Source organism: Microtus oregoni, unplaced genomic scaffold (assembly GCF_018167655.1).
Source record: "Microtus oregoni isolate MIOR12 unplaced genomic scaffold, Mior012 000016F_ref0000370, whole genome shotgun sequence".
In the NCBI taxonomy this organism is placed as follows: domain Eukaryota; kingdom Metazoa; phylum Chordata; class Mammalia; order Rodentia; family Cricetidae; genus Microtus; species Microtus oregoni.
In genome coordinates, this window is record NW_024543075.1 from 17,701,158 (window position 1) to 17,724,541 (window position 23,384).

At 51.7% G+C, this 23,384-nt stretch overlaps 3 protein-coding genes across 3 annotated transcripts; 2 read left to right on the forward strand and 1 right to left on the reverse strand.

Annotated features, from left to right (window-relative positions):
• The first annotated feature begins 1,632 nt into the window (after positions 1-1,632).
• Positions 1,633-5,894, forward strand: Septin1 (septin 1). Its single transcript, XM_041666123.1, has 11 exons — positions 1,633-1,983; positions 2,163-2,253; positions 2,349-2,435; positions 2,680-2,803; positions 3,373-3,507; positions 3,590-3,707; positions 4,465-4,566; positions 4,686-4,785; positions 4,979-5,144; positions 5,365-5,455; positions 5,548-5,894. The coding sequence occupies exons 1-11, from the start codon at positions 1,981-1,983 to the stop codon at positions 5,632-5,634; spliced, it is 1,104 nt and encodes a 367-aa protein (XP_041522057.1). The 5' UTR covers positions 1,633-1,980; the 3' UTR covers positions 5,635-5,894.
• A 170-nt stretch (positions 5,895-6,064) lies between these two features.
• Mylpf (myosin light chain, phosphorylatable, fast skeletal muscle) lies at positions 6,065-8,685 on the reverse strand. The gene is made up of 7 exons (XM_041666816.1): positions 8,575-8,685; positions 7,336-7,428; positions 7,051-7,126; positions 6,834-6,938; positions 6,665-6,743; positions 6,351-6,399; positions 6,065-6,261 (listed from the first exon to the last, which is right to left on the reverse strand). Exons 1-7 carry the CDS (start codon positions 8,575-8,577, stop codon positions 6,157-6,159), a joined length of 510 nt encoding a protein of 169 aa, XP_041522750.1. The 5' UTR covers positions 8,578-8,685; the 3' UTR covers positions 6,065-6,156.
• A 2,639-nt stretch (positions 8,686-11,324) lies between these two features.
• Tbc1d10b (TBC1 domain family member 10B) lies at positions 11,325-22,997 on the forward strand. Its single transcript, XM_041666618.1, has 9 exons — positions 11,325-12,525; positions 15,523-15,622; positions 15,900-16,007; positions 16,106-16,212; positions 20,276-20,390; positions 20,516-20,581; positions 20,770-20,959; positions 21,259-21,413; positions 21,499-22,997. Exons 1-9 carry the CDS (start codon positions 11,633-11,635, stop codon positions 22,159-22,161), a joined length of 2,397 nt encoding a protein of 798 aa, XP_041522552.1. The 5' UTR covers positions 11,325-11,632; the 3' UTR covers positions 22,162-22,997.
• The last annotated feature ends 387 nt before the right edge of the window (positions 22,998-23,384 follow it).

Sequence of the window (23,384 nt, forward strand, 5' to 3'; positions counted from 1 at the left end):
GAGGTTGAGACAAGAGGACAGAAGGTTCTAGGCCATCTTGGGCTACACAGGGAGACCCTAGACTAGGGTTAAAGTGGAGAGTGAACAGGGTCCAGATCGTATAGAGTTTGAAGGGCCCAGAGGAGTTCATTTACATGCCCCAAGTCACCCAGTTCAAACGTGCGCAGTTTGTTCTCAGAACAGATCTAAAGCCCAGGTCATGGGAAACCCAGAGCGGTCCTGACAACACACTGATGTGGGTGCACTTCATTCTACCCTGAGGACCTAGAGTTAGAGAGGTCAAATGTCTTCCTGAGGCCACACAGCGAGTCTGTGGCAAATCTAAATTTCCTGGGTCTTCTTTCTAACCCTAAAGCAAGGATCTTTGTTTATGTTTACAGACTTCTGATCTTGATTCTGCTTAACTTCGTCTACTCATTTGTAAGATTTATTTTTATTTTATATACATTGGTGTTTTGCTTGCAAGGATGTCCGTGTGAGGGTATCAGATCTTCTTGAACAGGAGTTACAGACAGCTGTGAGCCATGTGGGTGCTGGGAATTGAACCCTGGTCCTATCAAAGAGTAACCAATGCTCTTAATCCCTGAGCCACCTCTCCAGTCCCATTTACTCTTTTGTGTGTGTGTGTGTGTGTGTGTGTGTGTGTGCGCATGCATTTGCACCTGCACCTAACAAATCAAGTGTTGTGAAGCCTGTAGAATGTGAATGTAAAAATTCAAAAGACATAGTCCCGTCCCCAGAGTTTAGCCAGGGCATCAGACACAGACAGCTAAGCTAATGTGGGCACTGGGGGCCTGAGGAAAGTACTGGGTAGTTAAAATAGAAACATCTGGGGGAGATTTCACTGAATAATCGTTCACCTGTTAGGGCTGGTCCTGAGGTCAGTAGTCGGGTGGGTGCCCGCCTGGTGTGGAGACTTGAATACGAATGCCACCCACACCAGGCACACATCTTTAATCCCAGCACTCGGGAGGCAGAGGCAGGTGGTCTACAGGGTGAGTTCTGGGTTTCTGATACTTGTGACAAGATGCCAGCTGTGGTACTACACACCTGTAATCCCCAGCATGAGGGACCCAGAGGCCAGGTGGCTCAAGAGCTGAAGGTCATCTTAGACTACCACAAAGTGAGCTTGAGGCTAACCTGGTCTACAGGAGACCCGGTCTCAAAAACAAAACAAAAGAACCGCAATCAAGGTAATAGTGGCACCAGCCTGGAATCCTAACACTTAGGACGTCAAGGGTGGCATGAAAATTCGAGGCCAGCCTGGGTAGATGGCAAGACTCTGTCTCAAGACATCCCAACTCTAGGGAACTGGAGTGTAGTGGGAATTCAGCCTGGCAGTACCCAAGTCCAGTCCAGCACTGCTACCCCTCAGAAGGACTCCATTGCCTGACCTGGGAAACTGTTGGCCCCTCCTACCCCAACCCTAGTATCTTTTTTTGTTGTTTGTACACCCTGGGGATTTTTTTTTTTTTTTAGATCATCTTGTCAATCCCTTACCAGACTCACTAAGGAGAACATCTTGCTTCCTTCCTTTCTGCTCATGTTCCATCCGCCTCTCACCATGACGATGGGGCCGCTTTGGGGCTTGGCATAAAGACGTGGAAAATGAAAGGGCTTCTATACGGAGATAAGAGAAAAGATGCTTGGGACTGTAGAGGTGGCTCAGCCATTGGAAGCACGTACTGCTCTAGCAGAGGACCTGACTTCAGCTTCTATTTTCTACCTTAGGCAGATCACAGCTACCTGTGACTCCAGGTCCTGGGATTCAATGCCTTGCTCTGGCCTCCACTCCCCAAGTAATTAAAAATAAAATCTTTGAATGAAAAGAAAGAGAATGCAGCATGCACCTCTCTTTGAGCAGCTCAGCTTCCTGCACTGCCCCCCACCCCACCCCCAGCCTTGTTTGATATATTGAACTTCCTGCCCCACCAGAGGAAGTGGGGAGCAATACCAGGTGCAGCGACAACCAACAGAGCCATGGTGAGTTCTTGGGTTCAGGAATCTAGACGTCTGGGGCTCAGTCCTCTCTCATGGGGATCCCCAAAGCAAAGTGAACCACAGCAAGCCGCAAGCTGGCTTCCTAGCTTTGGGGCTCAGGTGATACGGGGCACTTCTTGCCATGTCCAGGAGTCTCATCTCTTCTTCCTTTACCCCCACAGGACAAGGAATATGTGGGTTTTGCTGCCCTCCCCAATCAGCTGCACCGCAAGTCTGTCAAGAAGGGGTTTGACTTCACACTCATGGTGGCAGGTCTGTGGGTTCTGGAGAGAGACCCGGGGGTAGTGATGTACTCCGGAGATCCTGGCCGCCCTCCCATCTGACTAGTAGGTCTGTCGTGTTCATAGGCGAGTCAGGCCTCGGGAAATCCACTCTCATCAACAGCTTGTTCCTCACCAACCTCTACGAAGATCGGCAGGTGCCCGATGCCAGTGGTAAGATCTGCGCCCCCCCCCCCCCCATGGGCTTCCCCACCCTGCTGCTCTCCTGGTCTTCTATCGGTGGTGTCTCTGGCTCTTCCTGCGTCATCAGACTGCATTCTTTTTCTGTCGGTCTGGTTTTCTGAGAATGTTTCCTCCCCTGAAATACACATTGGGGGTGGGGGCGGGGGTGCAGATGCAGAGCTAGGTACGGAGTCCTGCTTTAGAGCTTATGCAGCCAACTTCTCCGCACCCCCAGCACGTACCACACAAACTCTGACCATCGAGCGCCGGGGCGTGGAGATCGAGGAGGGAGGCATCAAGGTGAAGCTGACCTTGGTGGACACGCCGGGCTTTGGGGACTCTGTGGACTGCTCAGACTGGTGAGGTGGGGAACGGAGAAGAGCTAAGCTTCTCTTCTCTTCCGCTATGGCTCAGTTGTGGGCTGGTTTGTCAGGGGTCCTTGACCTAAAAGGACGCATCTGTTTCTGGAAACAATCTGGCCCAAAAAGTCCAGTGTTTCTCTTTTGAGGAAAGGTTTCTCTATGTAGCTCAGGGGCTTCAAATTTACTATGTGGCCCAAACTCAAACTCGAAGTCCTCTTTCCAGGATTACAGACATAGGCATGGCTGGTTCAGTGCTTTTTTTTTTTTTCCAGTTGCTTGTTTTTGCTTTTTTGGGAAGGTGTCACATTAGCCCAGGCTGGCCTGGAACTCTCTATGTAGGCCATGTTGGTCCCAAATGTGGCAATTCTCCTGCCTCAGCTTCCGGAGTGCTGGGATTACAGGTGTGGAGCCACCTCCTTTCTTGATGTCTCAACCATGCTCCTGTCAGTTGCCCGATGGCTTCGGTTGGAAGCAAAGAAATTACTTCCCGCCCCACAGACCTGGTTAGCTTTGTTCTGTTCCCTGCCCTGTGGTCTTAGATGCTACCCCTTCTCCCCACACTCCAGCTGGCTGCCCGTGGTCCGATTCATTGAGGAGCAGTTTGAGCAATACCTCAGAGATGAGAGCGGCCTCAACAGGAAAAACATCCAGGACTCCAGAGTCCACTGCTGCCTCTACTTCATCTCACCCTTCGGCAGAGGGTCTGGAGGGCACCCTGGGGGTTGGGGAGGCTGGATAAACCTCTGCACTGTGGAACTGAACACCCATCAATCCCTGCTGCAGGCTCCGCCCCCTGGATGTGGCTTTCCTCCGGGCAGTGCATGAGAAGGTCAATGTTATCCCAGTCATTGGCAAAGCAGATGCCCTGATGCCTAGGGAAACTCAGGTTCTCAAGCAGAAGGTATGGGTGGGGCCTGACCTTTAGCACCAAGTGAAAACAAAGCAGTGTCTGAACCTCACCTCTGATGACTTTCTTGACCTTGGGGTGGCCTTTCAAAGCAGGAGTTACTAGGCTAGACTTGGGGAGGGGGTATGAGGAAAGGGTGTATGCACCTGCTCCAAGCAGCCATGTCCCTAACAGCTCTGAACAGAATGACTATACAGCCCTGGAACTAGATTGGCTAGGACCTGGCTGAGGGAAAGGGGATGCTCACAACTCCTGGCAGCTCTTTGGTCCTGTGGTAGTGACTATTCCTGGTCCGCTGTCTTTACAGTGCTCTCCCCTGTCCCACTTCCGGGTTTTTTTTTCTTTTCTTTTTTTTTTTTTTAAAGATTTATTATGTATACAACATTCTGCCTCCATGTATGCCCGCACACCAGAAGAGGGCGCCAGATCTCATTACAGATGGTTGTGAGCCACCATGTGGTTGCTGGGAATCGAACTCAGGACCTCTGGAAGAGCAGCCAGTGCTCTTAACCACTGAGCCATCTCTCCAGCCCCCCCACTTCCGGGTTTTTGATGTCTGTCCTGTCTTTCTGAATTTCTCACTACCCTGTGTCTGAGGGTTTGGTTTTGGTCATCTTGTGTGGCCAACCCCCACCATCCGTTCTTCACGTCTTTCTTCCTCCCTGACTGCCCAGTATCTGTGTACCTCACTGTCTCTGGCCATGCCACGTCGGTTGGTCACACCTCAGTTTCCCCCTCTGTCCGCCCTGAGATCCGGGACCAGCTGAAGGAGGAGGAGATCAACATCTACCAGTTCCCAGAATGTGACTCTGATGAGGATGAAGAATTCAAGAAGCAGAACGAAGAGATGAAGGTTTGACTGGAGGACGTGGAGGGACAGAGAAACAGAAAGCAGAAGTGGAGACGAAAACTTTGGGAAACAGGTCTATACCCAGGAGGAGCCAACGTGACTCCTGACTTCTTTCCCTCTAGGGAAGCATCCCTTTCGCGGTGGTTGGTTCATGTGAAGTGGTGAGGGATGGCGGAACCCGACCAGTGAGGGGACGCCGCTACTCCTGGGGTACCGTGGAAGGTAAGGCCAGGCTTGCTTGCGTTGAGAGCTGCAGGGAGCTTAGTCTGCATGCGTGTGTGAAACAGGAGGTGGGCTCTAGTCCTGAGTTTCTAGAAGCCACAAGAGGGGTCTTCGGGGCGCAACAGCGAGGTACTCCCAGAGGGAAGATCCTAAGGGTGGAGTTTGACGGAAAGCTACCTGGTCCGCCCTCTAGTGGAGAATCCACATCACTGCGATTTCCTAAACCTGAGGCGGATGCTGGTACAGACCCACCTTCAGGACTTGAAAGAGGTGACCCACGATCTGCTCTACGAGGGCTATCGGGCTCGCTGCCTACAGAGTCTGGCTCGACCTGGGGCCCGGGACCGAACCAGCCGCAGGTGAGAGCCGGGCTACTTTAGCGCTTCCAGGGTGCCACCCTTTGGGTAAGCCTTCCTGACTGGTCCTGCTACCAGGTTTAACCCCGCCTCCAGGTCCAATTAAGCCTCTCCCACTCCGTCCCTAACCTCAGGGACGAGGCCCCGCCTCCTACACCCAGAATTCGCCCCCACAACTTCAGATCTGGTTCCTGTTTTCTGCCCCCCCCCACCCCATTTCTAGCAAGCTTTCCCGGCAGAGTGCCACGGAGATCCCACTGCCCATACTGCCTCTAGCCGACACCGAGAAGTTGATTCGCGAGAAAGACGAAGAGGTGAGCAAACACATCTCTTTCCCTCTAATCAGCTACCTAGATCCCATTCCGGTCTTGCCCGGTCCTACTGCTTGTAATCTTGCTCCGCACAGCTGCGCCGCATGCAAGAAATGCTGGAGAAGATGCAAGCTCAGATGCAGCAGAGCCAGGCTCAGGGCGAGCAGTCAGACTCTCTGTGAGATCCTCACCGCCGCCCAACCTAGCATCTGCTCACCTCCAATCTCCGGTCCCGTCGGGCTCTAGACTGCCCAGTGTCCAATCCAGAGACCTAGAGGATAGGTCCGCCCTTGCACTTGAAACAGGTCCCTCCAATCCGGAAGTTTGTAGCCCCGCCCAACTCCGCCCTCCGCGCTGTTCTGAGCCGCCCTCCGACTCCTGAAGGCCGGTTCCACTTAGAGTAACCCTGTTTCTCTAAGTTCTCCGTCTAATAAAAATTGCTTACCCCACCCCACCCTGAGCTGCCCGAGTCTTCTTCCCAGCAGGAATGGGGCTGCCCGCTGCGGGCCTTCTGGCTTCTAGTTAGTCCATTGTTAGCCACTCCTGTCTTGCTGGGCGGTGCTTCAACCTCCCGCCTGAGTTCGCGCTTAAACAAAATGAAGTTGCCACCAATAAGAAACAAAGACCAGTTGAGTTTTATTGGGGGTCGGGTGAGAGTTGGGGAGGCTAGATGCCTGTGTAGGTCTTCTGAGACCTTGGGTTCCCTATTCCTGGTCCTTAGCGTCACCGTGTGTGATGACATAGCAGATGTTCTTGTAGTCTACGTTGCCGCCCACATCTGGAGGGAAGGCTGCCCACATGTTCTTGATCTGTGGGAAGGTGTAGGAGTAAGTTTAGGAGCGGTCCTCAAACTCCCACTGCCCGAGTTCTCCCTCTTCCCAGGCCCTCCCCAACTCACCTCCTCCTGGGAAAATCTGTCACACTGTGTTGTGAGCAACTCCTCCAGGCTGAGAAGGTAACATTTGGGAGGTGAGATTGGGTTTATAAATCCTATCCCCTCTCATTTCCTTCCTGTTACCCCATTCTTCGCTGAAACCAGGGTGGCTCTTTTTAGTCTGGCTCTCTCCCAAATGCTGTGACCTCCTGTCTCAAGTTTCTCTCCTTAGTCGCTGTGAAAATGCAACCTGTCGCCCAGTCCTTGCTGTTCTCTCATTCCGCCAACCTCGAGCTCTGACATAGGAACCTAAGGAGCTATTGAAGGGGGCCACTCACAACTGCTTCTTGATGGTACCCTTGCCCTCTGGGTCCAGGACCTTGAAGGCTCCGGTGATCACATCCTCAGGGTCCGCACCTGAAGGGTCAGAGGACACATGAGTTCAGCGAGCCCCTGAAGGTCTGGGAAGATGGAACTAGGGCCTCGAACCGAGGACATTTTACTAACCCTTCAGCTTCTCCCCAAACATGGTCAGGAAGACAGTGAAGTTGATGGGCCCACTGGCTTCCTTCATCATGGCGTCGAGTTCCTCATTCTTCACATTGAGACGGCCTGAACGGGGTGAGCAGCAGGGATTGGAGCTGGGTGCTGGGGACCAGAAGCCACTGGAGTCCCCTCAGCTTTCATAGCTTTCACTGTCTATGGGCGGGAGTAGGGGGCTCACCCATGGCTGCAAAGGTGTCCCGGAGATCCTCCTTGTCGATAATGCCATCTCGATTCTGGTCAATTACAGTAAAAGCCTGTGGAGGGTAGGGGTGGGGACAGGTGAAGCCAGGAATGGGCCCGAGGCTTCAGCAGTGCTGCCCCAGGCATATCAGATTTTGGCTCTCAGCCAGCTGACCCCCCCCCCCACCCTTCACGAGGAGGGGGAGGAATTCTAAACCTCCCCTCAACAGGTGCACTTTCCGGAGGTGGGGGATGGGGACTTTCTTTAGCTTCCCTTGCTCACCTCCTTGAACTCCTGGATCTGAGTCTGGTCGAACATGGAGAAGACATTGGAGCTCCCTTCTGCTGCTGCCCTTCTCTTGGCCTTCTTGGGTGCCTGTGAGGGTAGAGGTTGAGAAGGAGCGATTGCCAGCAGTTCCTGTACCTCCCTCCTGGGAGGTAGACCAGACTTCTGTTGTCATTAAAGGCTGGGTCTCATGCGGTAGCCCCTAGACTTGCTACTTGGCTGAGGATAACCTGACCTTCTGTTTGCTTGCCTCCGTCTCGACCTCCAAGTGCAGTTACCAGGGTCAGCATCCTAGGCGGCCAGGTCTGATTTTATTCTGTGGCCAGTCAAGCACCACCAGTCACAGAGTTACATTCCCACCTCCCTCTTTTTCTTAAATCAGGTGCGGGCTAATCCCAACAGAAGCAGGCAGATAAAACCACAAAGGAAAAAAATAAGACATTGGTCTCACTAGTTAGCCCCGGAGCTCATTGCGTAGACCTTGGCTCTCCTGACCTTGCAGAGAGGCATCTAATTCTCCCGAGTCTTGGGATTAAAGACATTCATCACCACCCCCAGCTCCTCCTTCCCTGTCTTTCTTTTTTCTTTTTCTTTTGAGACCAGGTCTCCTCATGTTGCTCAGGCTGGTCTAGAACTCCTGGACCCCAGTGATCCTACTCCCTCAGTCTTGGAAACAGCTGGAATTATGGCCATATAACACCATGCCTGATCAGATTCAGAGTTCTTTGAGTCCTTTTTTCTAAACTCTCTTTCTCTTTTTTGGTGCATCTTGGCTAAGAGGGCTCATTTTGGCTGTATCTCTTACATCCCAGCTATAGCTCCCGGGTCCCTTCATCCTGTCCAACAAGCACCCTTCTCAGGACTCTGGGCCTGCTAACCTGGCGCTCATACCTGCTAGCTTAATCTATTCCCTGTCCCTATCTGAACCTCTACTTCTCACTTATCGGATGGGAGTGGGATCATCTCACTGGCCCGAGGACTTTAGAGATGAGTACAGAAAGGATGGAGCAGACTTTGAGCAGCTCTGACCCCCCACTTCCCACGGGTGACCATCCAAGCATGCTGTCCTTGACTGAGTCCTTCAGCCCCTGCACCCTCTGCTCCACTCTGGTGCTGAGAGACCATCCATACCTCATCTGGTAGTTGGACTGAGAAACACCAACTTGTTTTTCTTTTTGAAGGGTGAGGCTACCCTGAGTTAGTGGCTTTGGACTGTGGCTGGGGATGTGCACTCACCATATCTTAGATCTCCTGGGGGCAAGGCAGTGGCTCCTGCTGGAAAAGGCAGAGGATCTGCTTGGGGCAGCTCTTCTGGGGTTATATAGTCCTGTCCCCACAGCCCTTAACATACCATGGTAACCTTAGCCCTGCAGATACCCACCCCAGATACTAAAATAGCCCAGCTCAGGGGCCTCTCCTTTCTTGGAGGCCTGCAGCAGCTGGAACCCAGAAAGGGAGGAGGGAGTAAGTCTTGGGATGCAAGTCTCATTAGGATAGGCAGAAAGAGATGTTCTTTCTCCCCAAAGGGGACTGGATTGTGCCAGAAATCAGAGAGGCCCCACCAATCCATAGTTCTGGGGGAAAAGAACCAGACCTTGGGCCCCTAAGTGGGGTGGCTCAGATCCAAACTTAGTGAGCATTTAATGCAGACCTACAATGTACTTGACTTTGTGGGTTCGCTTTAGTAAGTAAGCAAGTGATGGCAGTAACAGAACTCAGCGGAAAGCTAAGGAAGTGATTCAGGTGAGGGCTGATGGTCAGACATGCAAGACAGAAGGCACAGCACGTGGGCAAAGGTCGGGACAGTGAAAGGTCGGCTGTTAGGTTCGCCAGGATTGTGATGGGGCTAGATGTTCAGGGTTGGCCACCAGATACTGCGGGGTGTTCAATGACAAGCAGAGATGCCGGTGAACTTGGGAAGGGTTGAATAATCGAGGCTGGACCTCAGAAGAGAAGTGACAAAGGCCCCAAGAGGGAAGTGCTAGCTGTCACCTTCTCCCTAGGTAGCACAGCCAGTGACTTCTCCTTCCTGGAAAAGAACTAGTTTGGCTGACTTTGTGACTTTGAGGTCCCTTCTCATAAAGTTCTGGGCCCCAGTGCCACATTCTTCTCCATGCAATGGAGGTCTAGGGCAACAGCAGCAGAGGAAACCCCAGGTTGGCAGTGACACCCATCTCCTGCTCCCTTTAGGACCTGATGTCCTGAGGAATGTGTCTCCTCCCTCCCCTCCTCCAGTCCATGCCAATGCCACTAAGACATTTTCTTTTCTGGGCACTGGGGCCTAGCCACCTGTTGTCTCTAAGAAGAGAGAAAGAGCCACCCTAAACTTAGCAGCTGCCCTTGGCCTCCTGCAAGCCCCCCCCCCCCGCCCCTGCTTTACTTGGCAGCTGTTTTGCCTTATATGGGTACCGTGGGGGTCTACGTCATGGAGGAGCCCACTCATTAGTGGGTTCCGGGAGGAGAGAAAGACTCTAAAAAGGGAATGGGCCAGGGGGCATGCTCAGTAAACTTGAATCAGGTGGAAGGTGGGGAAGTGGAGAAAAAGACCCAACAGGTCATTACAGGGTCTGGGCTTGAGTTGGGAGTGGGGTAGTGAGCCAGCAAGACTGGGGAGCCTCACAACTCAAAAGCTAGGGGGGAACTGGGAAGTGGAGAGCAGGGCTCAGGAGAATTTCAGAGTGTAGATGCTGTGTTCATTTGGGGGCTCAAGAGAACAGAGGCCAGAGGAAGCGGTGTGTAGAAGCTAGAAGATCAGTGCTCATAAGGTCTGATCCTGATCTTTGTGATTTTGGTCTGAGGGCAACCTTGAGGGCTCATGAAATTGGAGTCTAGGTTGGTAGACACTGAGTTCTAAAGCGATGTGATAACGACAGGGCTTGGTTCTTGAATCCTCCAAAGAACAGGAATATAGATATGGAGGGTTCAAGGTACTGAGGATTCACAGATTTGGGTTCTGATATGGAAACATCCCTCCCCTCCCGCCTCAGAATGAAGCAGCATTCAGAGGGATAAGGTTTGAGAAATCGCAGCGTTCAGGGGAGAAGCTCAATTTATGTATGAGAACTTAGAGAAACCTGGTCCGGGATTCCTGCCTGAAGTAGGGAATTCAGAGAAACGAGCCTTTTAGAAGAGGCTGACTATAGTCTAATTAGAGGCACCCCGGTGGAGAGTGCTGGATGAGGGCACTAGGTTTGTGGTGCAGCTCAGGACCTGAATGAATGGAGGCCCTTTTGGAAACCCAAGAAGGCCAGCACGGAACTCTTATTGGCTAGGAGCCGCAGCGATGATGCTCCAGGCTCCTTCTCAGAGATGTCCCCAGCTGTCACCTCCTCTCGCGCTTGTCTCTGGTTGTCACTGACTATTCTTGCTCTGGCACCGCCTGCTGGCAGCACCCTGCCCCTCGAAGCTACCATTTGCTATTCTTCCTACCCTTTTGCAAAATGAAGAGAGACAGTCATTGGCTGATAAGTTAAGCACAAGTTCAGCCCGCCTCTCTCTAGGTGTCATTCCTTCCTGACCATCTCAGGAAGTCGAAGAATTCTTCAGCCCTTCCTATTGACTGTTGATGCTGTCAGTACATGAATAGACATGGCCGTAGGTCAAGTTGACCGCCCGGCCCTTTTTTCATTGGTTCCCTTTTCTCCGTTTCTATTGGCTAAGAGGTCCTAGGCCCTACCTCTTACTGCCCAGCCCCAGCCTCATTCCCCGCCCTTCCGCGATCACTCACACTTCAGCAGTGTTCATTGGCCAGGAGGCTCAGGGTCCCTTTTTCCTATTGCCCATTTTCTTCGTCCTGCCTCCGCCTTCTTCATTTCCTCTTTCTAGACTACCCACCCTCTTCCCGCCTCCAACCCCACCCACCCTCCCAGCGATTGGCAGGAACCCAGTTTTCTCTCTCCTATTATCTGTCCAGGTCCTCTGGAGGGGGCGGGAGAAAAGAAAAAAGGGGGGCGCGAGAGGTCCTTCCCTCGCGCAGGCGTAGTCCGGCGAGACTCTGGCGGCGCCTCGGCGTCTGCGCAGGCGCGTCGTCGCAGCCGGCCCCTCGCTGGGAGGGGGCGGCGCGAGCGCGCGAGCAGGGTGAGAGGCCGGGAGACCCCGGCGCGAGCGCCCCCGACCCCTGCCCCGCCTGCGCGCGCCGCCCGCCGCCTGCCGCCCGGTCCCGCCCCGCCCCCGGCGCGCGCCGAGCCGCGCCCTTCGCCCTCTCTGCAGCCCGGGCGGGCTGCTCCGGGCGGCCTGAGGGGCGGCGCCTTCTGCGGCCTCCGCGGCGGGGGGATGTGAGGGGCGGCCCACGGCTATGGAGACGGGCCCGGCGCCCCTGGTGGCCCCGCCGCGCCGTCACGGCGCCTCCGCTGCCCCTTCGCCTCCGCCCCGGGGCTCCCGGGCCGGGCCGGTACTAGTGGTGGCACCGGGACCGCCAGTGACTACGGCCACTTCTGCTCCCGTCGACCTGGTGGTCCCCGGGGAGGCTCAGCCCGCCTGGCTTCCAGGGTCGGCACAGACCACGGCCACGACGGCCACGGGCAGCACGCTGGTGGTGCTGACCCTGGAGGCCTCACCCGAAGCCGCGAAGACGCAAGAATCCCCTGCACCAGGGACAGAGGCAGGAGCGGAGACCTCGGTGGCCTTGGCTTCGGGAGCAGACGCTCCGAAGACGGAAGAGGCTCGAGCCTCGCCCGTCCCAGGACCAGGGACTCCAACTCGGACCCCTTCCAGAACGGCGCCTGGAGCCCTGACTGCCAAACCCCCGCTTGCCCCCAAGCCGGGAACCACAGTGGCTTCAGGAGTGACTGCACCGGGTGGAGCAGGACAGGTGACAGGTGGACATGGGGCTGCTACATCAGCATCCGCAGGGCCGGCGCCCGAGGACCCCTCGGGGCCTGTCCCAGGTCCTCCCGGGACGGGTGAGGCTCCGGTGGCTGTGGTGACGGTGACCCCAGCTCCGGAGCCTGTTGAAAACTTTCAAGACCTGGGCTCCACGTCCAGCCTCGGACCTGGCATCTCTGGGCCTCGAGGGCAGGCCCCGGACTCCCTGAGCTACTTGGATTCCGTGAGCCTCATGTCCGGGACCTTGGAGTCCTTGGCGGATGATGTGAGCTCCATGGGTTCAGACTCGGAGATAAATGGGCTGGCCCTGCGCAAGACGGACAAGTATGGTTTCCTTGGGGGCAGCCAGTACTCGGGCAGCCTGTGAGTACACGGTGGGCACTCCGTGGGGCTGCCTGTGGAAACTGGGGTGGGGGGGGGGGAAGGGAAGTGATGCCCCTGGCCAGGCCCGCCTCAGGGAGTCATTAGCAGGAGCTGTAGTGCCCAGAGCATCCTGGTGTGTCTGTGGCTTCAGAGTCCGGGATGAAGACAGTCACCTATGTGGGTTTAAGTCTAGACCTTGCCTAGGCCAGTGTCCTTGAGCTAGTGGCGCCCCTGTCCCTGTGCCTCGGTTTCCCCTGTGAACTGAAGGGTTGAGCGAGATGATACCTGCTAAGCAGCGAAGCTACTCGCTGCTTGGTATGAAACCATTACTAAAAGGTCAGATACTCTGGAAGATTGGTTGGACGAGGGTTCTGTAGAGATCTTGGGTCCCTGAGGGCAGGAAGGATGCAGGCGCCTTCAGAAAAGCAGCAGGCAGAATGGTGGGGTGAGGAAGTCTGGTTGATGGAGGGGAGGCCCTGAAGGCAGGGCTTCTGGGACAGGGCAGGCTTGTCTTTTCACTGAAGGCAAGGGGTGGGGGTGGCCTCTTCCCCATTTCCTCATCTCCCCTGCCCTAGTCGAGCTTTCCTAGTTCCTTCCAGGGAGGGGCCTGAGTCACTCCTAAGGTGGGGGTGTGATCGCTCTGCCTTCTTCCTTCTCCCTCTCTGGATCCTACCATTGTTTCTGTGCTCCCTTAACCTGCTGCTGATCAGTAACGTGGTTAGCTCAGCCCAGAGCATCGCCTGGGGATGCTGGAGCCAGGCCTGTGCTGAGCAGACTCAAGTAGTACTTTGAAGGCACTCATCTGGAGGGAATGCCTAAACTGTTGGTTTCAGTACAGTTGCTTGGGTTAAGCCTAGAGACCAGAGGGTTTTGTGAGCACCTGGATGTGAGACTTCTGCTGAGGAGCCTGTCAGTCAGGAAGATGGCTGGGAGTAATCTAGGCAGGGCTTATAAGCTAAGCAAACTCAGAAAACTTGATTGGGCACAGGTGGAACTCTGACTGAAGTTTGATGCCGATCCTTTCTCCTGCACTCTTTTCAGTTCATAAGAAACAAAACTAGCACACTTGAGTTGCCTACCTCAAATAGCGTGGATCTGTGTGAGTAGTGGACATTGCTCAGTACTAGTCAGAGGAACTTGGGTCAAATTCAGTTTTAGAATATTGCTCCTATGTCAGGCACTGTGCTGGGTGCTATTTCTCTTTTTGTAACTTTGTCACTTTAGAGTCTGTGGCAAGGCTGATTGTAATACATTAGCATGAACACTTTCTCTTACAGGGTAAAGTCCACACTCTTCAGCCTTCACACTGGCACCGTACTGCCCAGCCATGCCAGCCACTTTGTTCTCAGCGCCAATCTGCCAGGCTCTGTACTAAATTAGTAGTGGATTATTCAGGCCTCTTCACCTGCCAGGGATGCCCTTCTTCCCCTTCTCTTCCTCCTTTTTCTTTGCTCCTTCTGGTACACTTCTGATGGCCTTTCCTCCAGGAAGCCTTCTGCTGATACCTGCTGTGCTCATAATACTAACACTTGTGTGAGTTTTTATCATTGGATTTCTCGTGTCAGAGTGGACGTGGCTCCCCTTTCTGTTTTGGTTTGATCAGTGTTTATGTATGTAGTGTTTCACCTGCATTTGTGTCTGCACACGGTGTGCATCATGTGCTTGTAGTGCCCGGGGAGAAACAGAGCTTCAGGTCCTCTGAACTACGTTTTCTGCAGACCTTCTTTAGGTGCCATGTGGGTGCTGGGAACTGGACCCTGGTTCTCTGCAAGAACATCCAGTTTCTTAGAGCTGAGCTTTCTCTCCAGCCATTCCTCCGTTTGTAAGCTGCAGTGTTCCTAAGGACAGGAAGGCACCTTCATCTTCCCACCTCTGAGAGTGGAACTGATTTAGGGTGTCTCTGTTTAGGGAACGCCTAGCTCAAAATAAATCAGTATACAAGAAGCTCCTATTTAACAGTCTTTTTATGCTCTTTTTTTGTTGTTTTGTTTTTCGAGACAGGGTTTCTCTGTGTAACAGCTCTGGCTGTCCTGAAACTCTTTGTAGACCAGACTGGCTTCGAACTCACAGAGACCCCACCTGCCTCTGTCTCCCAAGTGCTAGGATTAAAAGACCTGCATCACCAATGCCTAACTTTGCATTTTTCTTATTAGTTCTCATAATTGTAGATAGTGGCATCCCGTTTATAGCTGAGGATGACCCCCAGGTTACACACGTCAGGACTTCCAGCTCTAAGAGACAGAAATGGGTCTTGACTTAGTCTGTGGAATTTCTAAAACCTATTCTTGCACTTCCATTTCATTCTCCTGGAACTGGTTCTTATAAGTAGCCAACCATTGCCAGACAAATGGGGGCACCTTGAACATGGAGCTGACAGAACAGTACCAGGGCAAGAGAGTTCATTTGCTTGGGAATCTGGGGAGGTTGTAAAGAGGAGAGGAAGTCACGGATGGTCTAAGAAATCTTGTAAGTTCATTACGAATACTGACTGAGCCCCCTGCTATAGCACCTTACAGGTCCTTTCAGGTAGATATTGTTATTTTTTCTACCTTACAAATGAGGAAATTGAGGCTTAGGAAAATTAAGTGACTTTCTCAAGGTCACACAATGAATAAATGGTAAAACTACAACTTAGATCCAGATTTAATACAAAAATGTGGCTTAAGTTTAAATACTATTATTTTTGCAATGCTAGGACTGAATTTAGGGCCTTTGACATGCAAGATAAGCACAGTACCACTGAACTGCATCACTAGCCAGAATGTATCTTCAGTATTACCAAAATTGGATGTGTCAGAAATGGGATTTAAATTCTGTGTGTAAAGATCTAGTAGAGAAGGAAGTCCTTAAAGTGTGGCGGACAAGGCTTTGGATGGCCAACTATTCAGACATCTGGATGGCACAATTTCTAGTTTCTCAGTTGAGCCTGAGGCAGCTGGCTGGCTCAGTTTCCCCAGTAGCCCACTGACGTCTTCCATACTTACCCTGACTCTGCAGAGAGAGCTCTATTCCTGTGGATGTGGCTCGGCAACGGGAGCTCAAATGGCTGGAAATGTTCAATAACTGGGATAAGTGGCTGTCACGGCGTTTCCAGAAGGTTTGAGGGCTGTGTGGTGGGTTGGACAATGTGCAAGGGTGGGGGAGGGGCAATGCTGATGGAAAGCCCAGGAAACTAATAATATCTGCCCTCCTAACACATTGAAGATCAGTGGTGCTGAGCCTTGGGAGGAGCTTTAAACTGTAGCCAGGCCAGGTCCAGCTTTGTCACAGCTGGCACGTGGGAGGAATGTCTCTGGGAGCCTGATGGCTAGTGGGGAAAGCTTGGAGAATATTCCAGTCCTGAAGCTGTCATCCCTGATGCTACTCTGCCTTAGGTAAAACTGCGCTGCCGGAAAGGGATCCCCTCTTCTCTCAGAGCCAAGGCCTGGCAGTACCTGTCTAATAGCAAGGAACTCCTGGAGCAGAACCCGGGCAAGTTTGAGGTTTGTGCAACTCCGAGGTCTGGGGACACATGGCACTGTCTTTGCAGGAGAACTCAGTTCTCCTGGATCCTGAGGTAACCCCTGCTGTCCCATTGTAGGAGCTGGAACGGGCCCCTGGGGACCCCAAGTGGCTGGATGTGATTGAGAAGGACTTACATCGCCAGTTCCCTTTCCATGAAATGTTTGCTGCTCGAGGAGGGCATGGGTAAGAGCTAACTATGTGGGTCAGTAAGCAGACATCTGTGGAAGGTTCTGGGTAGATACAAGGCTTGGTCCAAGCAATTCTTGCTCTCTAGGGCTCTTAGAGGAGTGATTGACAATCGATTGAGTATCAAGTAGTGATAAAAGAAGTGTCTGATGAGGGAGCAGTCTAATGCGGGTCTTTGTGTAGCACATCAAGGACTATTGAGGTTCTGTTTGTGCTGGGTTTTGAAAGATAGTTGGGGCTAGGGCAGGGCAGGGTTTTCCTTCATAGGAACTCTATAAGCAGTGTCTGGATAGTGGGGTTCTGTAGTGCTGAATCTGGAAGTTTGGGCCAGATCACTAAAAGCCAAGGCACTTGGCTTTTTGTTCTGTAGGTTAAGCTTCGTCAAGATGAAATACAGGTACCACTCCTTATTAGTATACAAGGTGACCTTTCTGCTGTGTTGGAGCTCACGTTAGGCAAGTGTTCTACCACCGAGCTACGTTCTCAGTCCTAGATGAACATTTTTCTTTATGTAATATAAAAACAGTATTATATATTTATTTGTTTTTTCTTTGAGATAGGGTCTGACTATATAGATCATACTGGCTTCAAAAATCAGATCTATCTATCTCTGCCACCCAAATGCTGGGATTATAGATAGGTATGTACTGCCATGTCTAGCTTAAATAAATGATCATCGTTTAACAAATAACAATTGAGTACTACTCTGTCAGGCACTATTCCAGTCACAGATGGCTGCAATGACCCCAAACCCCCAAACTGTCTTCCTGTGGGAATAGGCAGTCCCACATGAAGGAAAGTATGTTGTACGTGAGGTAGTGGAGAGGACTTTAGCACACTAACAGAGAATGGAGGGCTGGAGAGATGGCTCAGAGGTTAAGAGCACTGACTGCTCTTCCAGAGGTCCTGAGTTCAATTTCCAGCAACCACATGGTGGCTCACAGCCATCTATAATGAGATCTGGTGTCCTCTTCTGGCATGCAAGCATACGTGGAAGGAATGTTGTATACATAATAAATAAATAAATAAATCTAAAAAAAAAGGGAGAATGGAGAGCCTGTGGGGACAGAAGGTATGACAGACATGCTACCTACTAGTCAAGACCAGAGAGGTGCGGGGAAAGGGGGTTTGGGTTATGTCAGAAGTTTTAGGGTCAGGCTTGGTAGCTCATGCCTACAGTCTCAGGTGGATTTTTGTGGGTTGGGGTGGGGGCTGGGCATAAAATCAATACTTAGGAACCTGAGGCAGGAGGATTGTCATGACTTTTAGGTCAGCCTAACATACATCTTGAGTTCCAGGACAGTTTGACTAGAGTAAGACTGTAGCAAAGTAGGAGGGGGGTTGTTTTTTGTTCATTTGTTTGTTTTGAGACAGGGTTTTTCTGTAGCTTTGGTGCCTGCCTTGGAACTAGTTCTTGTAGACCAGGCTGGCCTTGAACTCACAGAGATCTGCCTGCCTCTGCTTCCTGGAGTGCTGGGATTAAAGGCGGCTAGGAGGGCCTTGTTTATTGGACATCCAGGGAATGTAGGCAGGTTGGGTACCCACTATATTATAAGTCTGGATTTCAGGGAAAGAGTTTATATTGGGAATAAATAGGGATTGAAAGTGTGCTTATGGAGGGATTAGACTCACAGGGGACTCGATGTGATCACAAAGCTTCAAGTATAGCTCAAAAGGAAGGTGTGACCTAGTGTGGTGGTGCACACTTTTATTTTAATTCCAGTACTGGGTAGGCAGAGGCAGGTGAATCCCTGTGAGTTTTAGACCAGCCAGGCATGCATAGTGAAACCTGTCTCAAAAAAAAAAAAAAAAAAAAGGCTAAACAAGCAAGACTTGAGCCCTGAAGTACCAGTGTGTTGGTGTTGGGAATGAGACGATGAAAAAATTACAGAGAGGGCATTTAGGACTTGAAGCTATAGAGGGAAGAGGAGAGCCTCACTTCTAAAGCAACGTGAAAAATAGCCTCGAGAATCCACTTCAGGAAATGGTGCTGAGGGATGAGTAAATCCAAATCTGAGAACTAACTTGGATGTAACACTATGTAAGTCAGTAGTGACTTTTTTTTTTTTAAAGATTTATTTATTATGTATACAACATTCCTTCCATGCATGTTTGTATGCCAGAAGAGGGTACCAGATCTCATTATAGATGGTTGTGAGCCAGTATGTGGTTGCTGGGAATTGAACTCAGGACCTCTGGAAGAGCAATCAGTGCTCTTAACCTCTGAGCCATCTCTCCAGGCCCCAGTAGTGACTTTTTTTTGAGACAGTCTTGCAGTTCTGAAAATCTTCCTGCCTTCAGCCTCTCCCGTCCTGGGGTTAAAGGTGTGAGCCACTACAGCGGGCTTATTAATGATCTGATGAAGGCAGTTTTGTGGGGAACAGTAGGCAAGTGCCTGCCAAAAGTGTAGGAGGAAGAAGAGCGCAGGAGACAGTGAGAGTGTTTTCTAGAGCACCCTGGCTGACAAGGTAAGGAAAGAAAGAGTTAGTTTTTGGAGAGGAGAGTGGGATTAAGGGACACAACAAGTGAGAGCCGGTGAGGTGGCTCACAAGCCTGACAACGTCAGTGAGTAAAAATAAGAAGAGACAGCAGGCCTGGACATGTAGCTCAGTGCTAGAGTGCTTGTTTGCCTAGCATGCACAAGGCACTGGGTTCAAACCTAGCACTGCAAAAGAAATAAAGACTTAAAAAACAGATTATTACTAGGCTGATTTAATGATTTAATAGAAAAACGGATGAAGCAGAAAAGATGGCACACTAATAGCTGAAAGAAAGGCTGGGATCTCGTCATAGGCGGAGGGGTGGATATGGTCGAGGCTACATTTTTGTGTGCCTGGTACCAGAGGATGTCAGAAGAGGTGCAGGACCATCTGGAACTGAAGTTACAGATGGTTGTGAGTCACCATGTATGTGGGTACTGGTAGCTGAACTTGGGTCCTTTGCAAGAGCAAAAAGTGCTCTTAACTACTGAGCCGTCTCTCCAGCCCCCAGTATTTTGTTAGTGTTAGTTCAATATGGGCTACTTTTATTACGTAAAATAATCAGCATTGTCAAATATGTTATTTCGTTTGTATTTTGAGAATTAAATACCAAAATAAGTAAATAGGGGTGGGACACATCTCATTCAGTAGAATGCTTGTCTAGCATACATGGTTCTGAGTGACTCTGAGTCCCACAGGAAACAAGTGTGATGGTGCACACCTTTAGTCCTGGTACTGGAGAGAGGGCGGTAGGACGATCGGAAATTCAGGATCAGGTTTGAGCAAGGGCTACATGAAACCCCACCTCAAATTTTTAAAGTAATAGTGATGTAGTTGCAGATAAGATATAAATGGTCACATATGAATGACTGGATTTGGGGTGGTGCTAATGTAAGCAGTATTAGCAGTATGACTGGAAGCAGGGAGATCTGGAAGGTTAATAGATATTTTGGGACAAGAGATAGAGGTCAGAGAGGAAGTAGCTGTGGAGTGGGGAAAGAACAGGTGTCCATTAAGTTCGTGATATGGTATGGCTCAGACTTGGTGGCTACCCTTTGAGAAGCTGTTTTGGAGTAGATGGAAATATCAGATATGAAGGAACTCAGCAAAGAAAAGAAGGCTAGGACACAGATCTGGTTCAGTGTAGAGATAAGAGTAAGAAGTGGGGTACAGCTGGTTTCCTGGCCTTTAAGAACCAGGACTACTGGATATGCTAAGAGGTCTGATAAAATCCAGTGAAACAGATAACCCTCTTGATTGACTGTCCTGGGTTTAAACACACTTGCTTCCAGAGAAGGGCTAATATTGTAGTTATTGATAAGTTCCTGGAGAAAATGACCATGATTGCTTTGGGGGTGGTTGTAGGTCAAGGAGGAAGTGGGTAGGAAGCTTATGGGGTATGCAGCCAAGGATGAAAGGCTAGGACCTAGAATGCTTTGCTGAGCCTCTGGTACGCAGGTCTGGGAAGGTAGATGGCTAAGTGGTAGTAAAGATCTGAGATTAGCTTGGAACTTGTAGGAGAGTTCTGGTCCAGGGGCAGGGGCAGGTTTGATGATTGCCATCTTCTGCACTCCCCTTAGGCAACAGGACCTGTACCGAATCCTGAAGGCCTATACCATCTACAGGCCTGACGAGGGCTACTGTCAGGCCCAGGCCCCAGTGGCTGCTGTGCTGCTCATGCACATGCCTGCGGAGGTCAGCATATGTGGACCTGGTTGGGGTGGGGGTGAGAAGATCTTGGCATACCATGGTGATGGGAGAGCTGCCTACTCCCTGCTTCTCAGGCCCCATCCCTGCCTCCTTGTTCTTGCCCTTCTTAGCAAGCCTTTTGGTGCCTGGTACAGATCTGCGACAAGTACCTCCCAGGTTACTACAGTGCAGGGCTGGTGAGTGTCTGGAAGCTGGGTGCCCTGGGGCTGTGACCTTCCCCAAGGCTGCCATAGGTCCTTGCCTTGCCTCATTTGTCCTTCCGTTCCTCTACCACTGAGGTTAAGACACCCTCTTAGGTTTGATTGTACCGAGGGGAACATAGCAAGCCAGACCCATTTCTCATGGCTCTTCCCACCACTTCTAGGAGGCCATTCAATTGGATGGAGAGATCTTTTTTGCGCTCCTGCGCCGGGCTTCCCCACTGGCACATCGGCACCTTCGGCGGCAGCGCATTGACCCTGTGCTCTACATGACAGAATGGTTCATGTGCATCTTTGCTCGCACCCTCCCGTGGGCTTCAGTGCTGCGTGTCTGGGACATGTTTTTCTGTGAAGGTATTTCAGTGGCTGCCTAGGCTCGGGGGCTAGGATTTGTCACATTACTGGTGGCCCATGGACAAAAGTATTGTTGGGCCTAGGCTTTATAATAAGCAATCTACTAACAGGGAAAACAGGACCCATCTTGATTCAAGCCACAAACCTAGAGTCTGTTTGCCCTCTAAGAAACCTGCAACCTATAGCAACTTTCTTCACCTATAAGGTGGGCAGTTAACAGCAACAGGGGCTGTCTTTCCTATATGAGAAAGGCTAAGATCCTGGACCTGATCTCTTTGTGCGCCTCTCTGACCCTGTAGGCGTTAAGATCATCTTCCGAGTGGCTCTTGTCTTGCTGCGACACACATTGGGTTCTGTGGAAAAGCTGCGCTCCTGTCAAGGCATGTATGAAACCATGGAGCAGCTTCGAAACCTGCCACCACAGTGTATGCAGGAGGACTTCCTGGTGCATGAGGTAGGCCTTGAGCCTCAGCACACCTTGGTCTCTTCAGCCCATATCCAAACCCATCTATACTCTGGCTCCCATGTCTTCTGTCTAGGTAACCAACCTCCCAGTGACAGAAGCATTGATTGAGCGGGAGAATGCAACCCAGCTGAAGAAGTGGCGGGAAACTAGGGGAGAGCTGCAGTATCGGCCCTCACGGCGACTACATGGCTCCCGAGCTATCCATGAGGAGCGCAGGCGGCAGCAGCCACCCCTGGGCCCTTCCTCCAGCCTCCTCAGCCTCCCTAGTCTTAAGAGTAGAGGCTCCCGGGCAGCTGGAGGGGCTCCTTCCCCACCACCTCCTGTCCGCAGGGCTAGTGCTGGCCCTGTTCCTGGGGCTGTCGTCACTGCTGAGGGACTACACCCATCCCTTCCTTCACCCACTGGCAACAGCACCCCACTAGGCACCAGTAAGGAGACCCGGCGGCAGGAGAAAGAGCGGCAGAAACAGGAGAAAGAGCGGCAGAAACAGGAGAAAGAACGGCAGAAACAGGAGAAAGAGCGAGAGAAGGAGCAGCAAAGACAGGAAAAAGAGCGGCAAAAATGGGAAAAAGAACAAGAGAAGGAACAGCAGAAGCAGGAGAAGGAGCGGCAGAAACAAGAGAAGAAAGGCCAAGGCCGGAAACTTTCCTTGCGTCAAAAGGCAGATGGGCCTCCAGCACCCCATGATGGTGGAGACAGGTCAGCAGCTGAAGCCCGGCAGGATGCTTACTTCTGACCTCTTGCTGGGTCTGGATGACATGGCCCTCTTCCTTTTTCCTCAGTCAAGAGCAGACCTAGCAGGGGTGTTCTCCCAGCTCCCTTGGCAGGCTCTTCCTTTTTCTGAGGAAAGTGGCTTGATTCCCCTGACTCCTTGCCAGCTGCTGATCCCTACATGGCCTGGACAGCCACAGTGCATGGGACAGTTATATTTCCTAGGGTAGCAGTGACCAAGTCTGGAGACTCTTTCGTCCAGTTAGGCTCAGCTTGGGTCTCTGTCACTCCTACGGGACTCCTTCTGGGGCACTGTCTGAATTTGCCTTTTGTCACCACAGGGTGACTCTGGCAATGACAGTTAGCAGTTGCAGATTCTTACACTCCAGCGGCTTCCCTTAGATGGTGGAGCTAGGTTCCTTTTCCTGTTTTGGGGCCCTGCCTGTCACCCCACTGGGGGCCAAGGCTATTTTTTCTCTCCTGGATATCCTTGTGTTGTAATTATGTACAGAAGGTCAGGTTGGCCTGGGGTGGGGTGCTCTGACCTGTGTTCCACAGTGCTCCTGTACTCCAGTTTATTTAAGGGGACGTACAGTTGTCCTCCATTTCCTTCCCACCTGTGTCCTGCTCTCCCTCCTAACCCACTTGCTTTGTATGCTCAAGCCTCTCTGCCGCCTCATTAGGAAGCCTGTCTTTCACTTTGTTCCTTTCCAGCCTTCAAGCCCCTCTCTGAGTAAGGGTCTTCCCTTGAGTACAGGGGGTGGAACCCAATGTTTACATTCTCTTCTGTCTTGGTCCCCATCCCAGTGGCGGTTTTGTGGCGCTTTGAGGAACCGGAAAAAGAACCTGCTGTTATACCTGGATCTGTCTCCTGCCTTGTTATTTAAAGAGGGCTTTGGGGTAAGGGGAGGGAGCCAGGAAGAAAGTCTGAGTCTCCACTCTCATTCTGACCTTAGCAGGTACATCTAGACTACCCAAGCCTAGCGGTCCAGCTCCTGCCTCAGCTTTGCTTGGGATCTGCTGCCTCCACTATCACTGGCTTCCTGGGGCCCTCTGCACAGCTCAGAGCACTGAGATCCCCTTTCCAACATGCTTGTGCACTCCTGGAAGCTGAAGGAGGGCTACGGGGACTGCAAAGCCAGTCTTCAGGTTCTTGGTCAGCAGCTTGGTGCACTTCCTGGTACTGGGCTTCTAGGGTGGACTAGCTGTCTTCAGTTCATCTCTGCAGGTGCATACAACCAATCATCC